The sequence below is a fragment of the Dermacentor silvarum genome, chromosome 9 (genome assembly GCF_013339745.2).
Source record: "Dermacentor silvarum isolate Dsil-2018 chromosome 9, BIME_Dsil_1.4, whole genome shotgun sequence".
NCBI lineage: Eukaryota > Metazoa > Arthropoda > Arachnida > Ixodida > Ixodidae > Dermacentor > Dermacentor silvarum.
In genome coordinates, this window is record NC_051162.1 from 124569168 (window position 1) to 124579187 (window position 10020).

Sequence of the window (10020 nt, forward strand, 5' to 3'; positions counted from 1 at the left end):
GCTGTAAGTAGCAGTAATCCGAGATTAAATTGCAGAGTTGCGAATGTTAAGAAAGGCTTTCGAGGAGAGCTACACAGCAGACATAAAAGCTCTAAGCCTGTAAACACACTTCAAATACGAGTCCTATAACATTTTAATACATGAATTCAAATTTGTTAAGGGCCTCATTGAGATATTGAAATTCTGAGAAAGAATTTCCTCAGTGTAGATCTTGTTGGTATCAAAGTTAAGATATTGTTTTTATTGTAGGGTTGCATTACTCAAGTTTTCAAACTGGGCTAACATTCAGTATATTCACATTATTTAGAGCTTATGAGCGCTAAAACACACAAAATGTGTCACATTAAAAACATTGCGTCGTGCCTCCTGATTTCCCAAGATGTTATATAGGTACAAAGCAGGATTGATTTCGCATTTCTTGCAAAACAAGGATTTTTTAATATGTATTTTGCTTTTATGGAAATTTGTCAGGCACGTAGTTTGAAATGGCAACGCTCTGCTTGTTGAGTGCGTCAAGCTACACTTTAGGTTTCTAGATTAGAGCCTTTTTGGCGGTAAAATTAGCTGAAGACCTGCAACCTTCCTGTCCTCTTTTGGGGTCTTCAACATTTTGCTTTCTTACCTTATCAACGAAGATGTCTCAGATGCCAAGTTATGTCAGACACGAGGCTCTCATAGTTTCCACATTTCTCCAGAAAACAAAATAGATTAATACAGCCACAAGTAACAGAACATGCTAATCATACCTCAAGTTGCCCGAGAGGAAGTTTAACAGTGCACTTTGGTTGGTTAGGGCATTCCACATACTGATCACGAAGTATGGTGACCAGATCACGAGCTTCAAACATCTGAAATAAAGTGAAAGGTGCATATAAATCGTAGACCACATTTCCCCTTTCGTTTAATACTAATTCAGTATACAAGGCTTCACAATTACGTGCACAGACTTTTGATGCCGAAGTGGAGAATAGCCTATGAAAGAAAATGTTATCGAATATATTTAGGGTATTCATAAAGGAACATTCGCTTTTTTTTCAACTTTTTGGGGCATTTCACATTTAGAAATTGGTACACAGGTTAATATCATCTGGCACTCATTTCTGAAAGCATAATACTCTCTAGGATTCAATACTGTCAAGCCACCGCTAGGTTATCAGAAAGTGTTGTGTAGCTCTCCCCGACAACAAATAGGCATTATGCGTGCCATCTTACGAATATCGAGGTCATATCTGATCATATTGTCACTGATCGCACAGGGAAACACCCATAGCTCTCCTGGTTCCATATTGCTCCTCTGGTCCGGACACGAAAAATAGTCTTCAGAGAAGCTCCTACCAGCTGAAGCGATCCTATACATTGTTTTGCCCCAGCATAAAGACGTCACTCATGAGACCGACCCAGTCAAACCTATGGTGGCGTCTAAGCGCCCACTGAGTGATATTGTTCACGTCATTCGACTCAAGCTATATAACCCGGCCCCAGATAAAGCATGCTGGCCATCCCCGCTTCAGTGATTAGGTGCGGGGGTAGTGTAGCGAGAGTGAAGACAAGAGAATCTTGCGAGAAAATATCAACGGGTCGACAAGGAGATGAACGATCTTCCACACCATTTTGCCTACTGGTATGCTTGCACCTCGTGTAAATATTTTATATACACGTTTTTGTAAAGAGTATGAAACCACGTAATTTTTAATGCACCATGTCATATTAAAAGACAGTTGAAATGCCGTGTTTCCTTATACAGGATCCCCTGAAGGGTTGTCGTATAGAGAGTTTAAGCTGTATTTGGGCATGTTCTGGTATATTTATCAGCGCTGCGCGAAATGTAATGTTGATGACTGTTAAATAGAACGTCAATTCATTCCGTCATATTTTGAAGACTTACTTATTGCAACTGCTGCTCAGGAGGGATGTTCGCTAAATTGATATTCCCTTATTATAGCTCGCATTTCATTCCAAAATTTACGTACTCTATATTTATGAACTAAGTATATTTAGAGCAATATGGCGCCAACCTAAAGTCCGTGTGCGATTTTTCTTGCAAGTAGCGCCCGCCTCGAAACCTCATCCAGCTGATGCGACAGAATCCCTATAACTACCGCAGGATATATTCAACACAGACGTTTCAGTCAGGAAAAGATTACTGCCCATGATAGCTAATCGATGTATATAAAGTGCGCTGCAACTGTGCACATCTGTTTATGTCCTTGACTTTCTATTGCCTCCTCGGTCTACTTAAACTATCAACAGCATAGCTGAAGTCGGTGCCATAGACAGCTAAAGAGACAGCAAGGCAGACAGCGGTCAACAAAGATATCGTTTCAATTCTGAGAAGCCAGAAAATGAACAAAGCTATCGCGAAGACAGCCACGAAGGCAAAAATGATACTGACTACCTTGCTGTCCAAAAAAGATAGCGGCTGCGCAGCTGGCCCAGAAGCTGGCAAGAAGGTCATTTGGGCACAAAAAAATTGTCACGCTCACTTAGGCACTTGAACTTAGCTAAGTTTTGTTCTTCAAAGGCTCGTACAGAAAAAGTGAGAAATACCAGCAATAACACTTCTTTTCCTCAGAATTATTTGGTCGACTGCGAACTGGCGTCAGATCGCTGAGGCATTTTCCAAATGCACTTTATTACTTTGTCTTAGAACTGTCTTACTAGCAGCCCCACTGTACTTTCTTCTACGGCTGTCCAGAATTGAAACGAGCCTTAGTGCCATCTGAAATTTGGGGGTTTCGCGTCCAGGAACTTCACTCTGGGTTATGAGGAAGGCCGTGGTGGAGTGCTTAGGAATAATCTTGACTCGTGGCGTTAACATACACTTAAATTTAACATGCATCCTGCGGAAATATAGCCGTCGCGACCGAGAGTCGAACCCATGATGTCGTGCACAGCAGAAGAACGCTACAGTCACTGAGCAAGAGAGAGAGGACTCCTTAGTGTCAGCCAGTGTGCGTTTCGCCTATTAGCACATTCGGGCGCTTCGTGCACTCTTAGCAATACAGTGCGTCAAAAACAACAGCATTCATGAAAACATAGAGAGTTCAAACTTCTTGAAGACATGATCAAACACTATTTTGTGGACGCATGCTGCAAGTTTGAATCACATGCCTAAATTATTTTTTAGTAAGACAGGTTGGAAGATAATCGCTTGGTCTTTGCACTTGGTCTCAATATGTCATCGTGCAGGGGTTTGAATAACGTTATTATTTGTTCACAATGTATAAAATTGGGCATATTTTTCAAGTGGCTGTATGTGCTTTCCTAGTTGCTAGGCCCGAAATTTTTTTATTTTATCACAGAGAATAAACTTTAGGCGAAGACTCAAAATTTTTAAAGGTTCTCTGTAACACATAGCACAATTCTAGTTCATGAGCTGATCTGCTCGAAGAGGTGGACATTACTTTCCCCCCAAAATGAAATACATAATCAACTTATTAACAAACATTCACTAATTAGGTTTTAGACAAATTACCTTATGGCTTATATTGCTATTTACAAATTCCAGGCGTGGAGTTCGCAAGGTGGATCCACTTGGAACGAACTCTCAGGATGACACCAATTTCGAGATATTAAATTCCAAACTTTCTGGCGAAATGCATGGGCGTTCCAGTTACTTTCTTAACAAAAGTCGTTTTGCGTGTTGAAGCACAAAGTAACTAAATGCATTTCTCCCAAAAGTTCGGGAATTAATATCTCGAAATTGGTGTCATCCTGAGAGTTCGTAACAAGTGGATCCGCCTCGCGAACTCTCCAGCTAGAATTTGTAAATTGAAAAGTGGGCCAGAAGGTAATTAGGTAAAACATAATTAGTGACTTTTTTGTGAATTAGCCGATTATGCTTTTAATTTTTTTCTGCAAGTAATGTCCTCCTCTTCGAGTAGACCAGATCATCAACTACAATTGTTTTACTTGCCACAGGCAACCTTTAAAGCTTTTTGAAGCTGCCTGCTGAAACACCGGGTATATTACATTCCTGTCGAGGTTTCTCACTTGGAGCTCACGTTCGTTAAGCTTGACAAAACGACCTCACGACAATGCAGACACAACGCACATCTTGGAATCTAATTGAAGCGAATCTTTCCTGAAGTCATTATTAAAGTGCTATAAATTTGGCCATTTCATTCTTAGTTCTCTGGTGTAAGCTACACTGGCGCATGCATGTTCTTTCGCGACACCGTGATACCTAATGTGACACATGTGGTAATTAACTCGAAGAGGTCATTGTACGTGTGATTGTGACCTAAAGGTTAGATCATCGGGCTGCTATGCTTGGGGACTGAGGGTGAACCTCGGGCAGGTTTTTGAAGATTTTCAGCGTCAGCTTTTTGGCTAGATAGGCGCAGCACCAAACTGCCCCTGCCAGAAAAGTCCGCTAAGGGATTGCAAAGACAGCTTCGCTATAAGGAAATGGTAATCCGTACGGTATCTTTATGCTGTTTTGGTGATGGAGGAAATTTGGCGAAACAATTTTCAAACGACAGAATTCAATGGCACCTGAAGAAAATGGGCCCAGGGGAAGTACGTTACCTCTGCGAGGGAAACCTCCTTGCGCTCATCCGGACAGTAGATTTCATACTTTTTGTGCTTGTAGCTCTGATCGTTGAGGCAGTTATCGCAAAACATGTGGGAAGCAGTATCTGTGTACATGCAGAGGGACAGCATTTGGCACTTCCGGCACAAGCAATGTCGTGATATCTCGTCCGCGAACTTGATCTTCGTCGGACCTCCGGGAAGGTCGCGGTAAGTCACCAGAGTGCCCATGACGCAGTCTTCTACTTCCCAGGCAACGGGGTGTCCGCACTACGGTGAGCGTTCCGCTGTCCGTCAATGGGCTTTCAATGGGCAAACCCTGGATGTAAGGATAATTTAACCGAAGTGAGACATTCATTGGGGCGGGTTGGTTGTCATTCATGATTTCGAAGCAGCACAAATATAATAAGACAAGGGGACGTAATTAGCGGTAACAGGCGATGTCTACCGATTGAAGCTTTAATTTGCACGCGCAAACCTTCACATACAGGGTTAGCAGCTTAATCGAATGCAGTACAAGAGTGTTCTTGTATACAAAAGCCACAGGGAACCTACTAGTTATTGCGAAAGCTGACAGAACATACTGATCTTAACATATAACAGGAAGCAGCACAACAAAACACCGTAAGCGCCGTAAGCGCCTGGTGACGCAGAATAAAAAAAAATAAAAATACTTGCACAATAATACACGTAAAAATAGAACGTAAAAAGTTGCAGTTGCATTTTTACAGCATAAGTTGTTATGGGCTTATTCTAATCGCCGTTTCGGTTTGCGTTGTTGTCCGCCGCCGCCGCGTAACCGCTATCGCCTGAAATGCGAAAAAAAGTACCCGGTCTTCACCGGGATCGAACCCAGGCCCGCTGTGTGGAAATCGGATACTTTACCACTGAGCCAAGCAAGCGCTTGCAATCAGCGTCAGAAAAAGGCCCTATAAACGCGCCCTAGACAGGTGCGTAGGCGCATACGATCCGAGCCTCCGCCAGTATGGTGGCGCCATCTAGTTAAGGCGCCTGCAAAAGCCGCATGCACAGGCGCAGACGACGAGATGCGATTCAGACGAGGCGTGCAATAAACGCGATCCCGATGTGAGATGTGCGCTACGTATTCTCGGTACCTCTTCGGTACACGTCATGGCGTCTCCTCGCAAGGTACGAATCGCTGCTGAAGAAGCGAATTGTAGAGCTACGTGCGCGGCTACACCAAAGCATCATCGGGCTCAGCAGACTGCTGTGCAGAGAGCATTACAAACCGCCGCTCGCTGTCGACGCCAGGCGGACAGTTGAGATCGCTCTCGTCAAAACGAGGCGAAGAGACTGCCGCGAAGAGCCTGTTGTGCGTGGTGCCGAAATTGCTACTCTTAAGCCGCTCCACCAGCTTACGCTGTGACTGTGCTGCGTGTGCCGCGCAGGCCTGTGACATTTTTTCGTGCAGCTTGTCCTGCATTATATACGTATGTTTATATAAAAGCGTTGAGGCTCTTATGTAGAAATCTGAGTGGTGGCTTAGCAAAATTGTCTTCCATGAACCAGCACCTGTAACTATCTGTTGCATTGGTTCGTAGCTAAGCCGCCTTTAGTATTATTTGTCGGGTACCACTCGTTATTGAGCTGATTCACAAGCAAGAGGTCAGTACTGGCTGCATATGTTGGAGCAGCATGCTTTGGACAGTTCGCAGGGGCATCATATGCTGTACCACCAACCCAAATGACGGAGCTTGTAACGACTGCCCCAGCCTGCATTCTATAAAACATTAAGTTCTGGCACTTTAAGTGCGAAAACTAGAATTTCAGTATATAGCACGCCCTAGTGTGGGACTCGCGGTCAATTATGACCATCCGAGGTTCTTTCACGCGCACCTAAATTTAGGTGCGCCAGCGTTATTGCCCTTCACACATATCTCAGTGCTGTTGAAGCTGGTGGAATCAAACCGATTACTTTGTGCTCAGTAACGCAACGTTATTACTACTGAGACACCACATCGGATATCATCCTTCCTGTATTAGGTCACTTAAGCTCAACGGACGTGATGACGTTCTCATAAACACTCGGCTCGCAAACTCAAGTGATGTTGCCATGCAGTCGTATTTTGTTGACAACGCTGTTCAGTTATTGTAATGAGCGGTTAAGCATGTTGGTGTAGTAAAATATAAGGTGCGAATATTCTCTTTCGACGTTTAGCAGCGACTGTTTGAAACGTGAATATATTATGATATCAAACTTTTTGTGGAGGGTCAATATTTTATTCGCGAAATGTATGAAAAAAAAACACCTCGAGTATTAGGTTTGTAGATCACCCGCTAACAAGAACGTACTCCAAGGCGGATTTATTTTATATGCTAAACGCAGTTGCTAAGGTAGGACCGAGTTACTGATTTGATCATATGAGGGGTCATCGCCAAAAAACAAAAGGGACCATTTCCTGTTAAGATGTTGATCAGCCGTTGAGAGCTGGCAGGACTTGATAGAAACGAATGATAATTTTTGCGGTGAAGTGCGGACCCACCCTTTAAGCATAACAGACGGTCAAAGCGAAATTTCATTTCCTGGTGTGGAAACCGAAATGCAGGCACTATGCGGATGATAACCCGGACGTCAAAGTGCGAAATCCGTCCAAGTGCGTTGCACAAATATTACTAATTATGCTGTTGTTCCAGATTAGTTGCGACAATTGTGAATGTATCGTACCATTAGAGCTACCGTGGGCACCATCAAATAAACTTTTTCACGCATTTCTTGCATGCATGGCAGGTACGCAAAAAACCAATCATTCCAAAATCAACGCCACATGAGCAATATCCGCCAGTACGTTTTGCTAGGTATGCGGTAATAACCAGTGACATTTCTCGCCAGGCTGTACCTGGCCAGCCTTCCTGATAACATGTATACATGAAGGGCCAGCCACAGATTGATCAACGAGTACCACGTTTCACAACACCCAAAGTTCTGCAAAACAGTTGCTTACCTTTTCTCAGAAGCAAGGAAACATTCCACCAAGCAGGCCCGCATGCACCTATTGAATTCTCTCGCATTCACTCGTCTACGATATAGGGGATGTGTTTCGAGAAGCCATGACGGCCATTCCTGCCTGGTTTCCGAGAGCAAGCGAAGCGGAACGCACCCCGAACAGCCGCCGCCGCCGCCGACAGCCTTCTATCGGTGAACAAGATTGTTGCCATGGAAACGCATTTTGATAAAGCCAGCTTGCCACGGCACTTCCAGCAGCAGCGCGCAGATGATCAGGAAAGGCGGGAGGCCGCCGCGCCGACAGTCGACGTCATCAGCTGTCGAAAGGAAACAGTGGCGCTTACTACCGAAGAAAATAAAAGTTTAGTTAAAACTATGGCCTTACGTACTGGACGAAAAATCTGGCGCGAGAATTGTTTGGTTACCAGGGGGGTCACAGGTGTACATGAACGTTCCATGCGATGTTTTGCTCTTCACCTTTCTCAAAAGCATTGAAGAAACCACAGCATAAATCACAACATTTCTTTTAATATGTGTCACTAATTCGAGTGTCTGTTTTGCTTGGTCTCGGCAAGTAACCCATACAATGTGTTGTCACATGAAGCCATCAGATAATGTCACAAAGGAAAACATATTGTGAATTACTTGTTTTTATGCAATGTGGAAATGATAGAGAAATGAAAGTGGGCGGAAGAACGAAGATTGACTGCCTACTGGTGGGATAGGAGCCCATGTCTTCGTATTTTTCTGATCAAAATTATTATTTCTGTTAGATTTATTTGCGTCAAAGAGGCTTAGACTATGCGGCCTCAGGCACAAGGTGCTAGAAAAACAGTAGTAAGAGCTGCTAATGCTGCACTGCATTAAATTCAAATCCAAAATCTATATTCGTATAGTTCAGGCCTTCCCTCACGCGCACAAGTGGATAATCTCGTAAAACCAATATTCAGGGTGAACCATCGAATAGCAGAAATGGGAAACAGCCGAGATAGTGGGACAACGAAGGAGACAGCACACCTGCACTGTTCAATGTTAATTGTCTCCTCATCAGCGTGTTTTTCAAGCTGAACGAAAACTAACTCGCTCCGTTAAAACTCTCCTAAATCAGGCTGAATGCAGTCGTTCAAATAGTTTATGAGGAAAAATAATGTTTGAGACCTAACCTTTACATTATAAATTCATAAGGTCGTGCAAAGCCTGGAGGAGAAAGTGTTGGAAATTGTATGCACTACCCATATTTCCAAAACTGCATAAACGTCGACACACAAGTATACTGAAGTCGCATTTCCGCGAGTACACTTACCATGATACCGTGTGGCTTAAATCATCGACGTCTTCGAGTAAGTCGGCACGCGATTCTTGATGCCTACAAATCTCTCTAGGGTACTAATGTGACCATTTATCTCAAGTGGAGAGTGCATGAGGAAATCACCGAACGGTGAAGGTGTTCATTGCATTTATGTTTTGGTTGTTGCGATGCATAATGTCACATACTAGCACCTTGGCCATACGGATAGAAACATTTGCCGCCAATGCGCATATTTGGCACGACCAGCCTAGTCCAGCGAAGTCATCACAGCAGGTGTAGCGCTTACTACTCCTCGGCTGATGAAGCAATTTTTGCCTCGCAATTCTTGTCATTTGTCGGCAGCCATTGCTTTGATAAGTACAGCTTGTCTTTTTTTCAGTACACTTCATCTTCTCCAAATTTAGTGTCACCAAACAATGAACGCCAACTTGAATGCGTTATTTTTTTAGTTTGCCACTGCAATCGCGTTACATTGAGTCAATAGCGGTATGCGCTTATCAGCGTGGCATAGCGTTCCTGACAGGAAGATATCACGGGCAAAGTGTCACAGAAAGGAATGGTACGTAAAATAGGTGACGATAAGAACAAAATACTCGGCGGAGAGTTTAAATTGTTTAAGTTGCAGCTTGTGAGAGGTACTTACCTATGACGACGAGCCACGCGATGCAGACGAAAGATGACTATTTTACTCAATCGCCAGGCACCCAGCCTTTAGACTTTGGAAGAATTCAACTGCTTTGTCGAGATACTAATCCATATATTTCTGTACTTCACATTTTCAGCTTGTAACGCATCAAAACTGTGTTCCATCCGGTTTTACACCAGCCGCAATACCTATGACAACTTTTTGGTGCATACGGCAGCCTCAACATGCGCCTCACGATTCCTGCAATTCCGAAGAAGACTATTCGCTCAACATTGTCCCTACGACAGACGACTTTTGTAACTGCACGATGGCAAATGGCGAAAAAAACGCCTTTACCCTGATGGATTACCCTCCGGCACCCACTCTACTGGCGATGTTCTCATATTGATATTTCTAGTCACAAGCAAGTTCGAAGTGTTTCACATGACAATGTCTACAGCAACAGAACTTGTTGTTTTGCGTACTGCTATTAATTACATCCTAAATGAGAAAATTGTCATCCTTCCGAATGTAGCACGAAGCCACGCGGACCTAATTCAACCTCCCACCGCGATCTTCTAGCCTCCT

The 10020-nt window shown here is 43.6% G+C and overlaps 1 protein-coding gene across 14 annotated transcripts in view; it reads right to left on the reverse strand.

Annotated features, from left to right (window-relative positions):
• Positions 1-7814, reverse strand: part of LOC119464238 (uncharacterized) — a 92459-nt gene extending 84645 nt beyond the window's left edge. For 3 of the 14 annotated variants that reach the window (XM_049655507.1, XM_049655506.1, XM_037725128.2), the window contains exons 1-3: positions 7497-7805; positions 4531-4852; positions 747-848 (exon numbers count right to left, since the gene is read on the reverse strand). In XM_049655507.1, coding sequence (XP_049511464.1) covers positions 747-848; positions 4531-4764 — 336 coding nt within the window. In that variant the 5' untranslated portion in view covers positions 4765-4852; positions 7497-7805. Of the gene's footprint in view, positions 1-746; positions 849-4530; positions 4853-7496 lie in introns of all 14 variants that reach the window. The other 11 variants (XM_049655508.1, XM_037725130.2, XM_037725127.2 and 8 more) reach the window with 7 other exon arrangements.
• Between the last annotated feature and the right edge of the window lie 2206 nt (positions 7815-10020).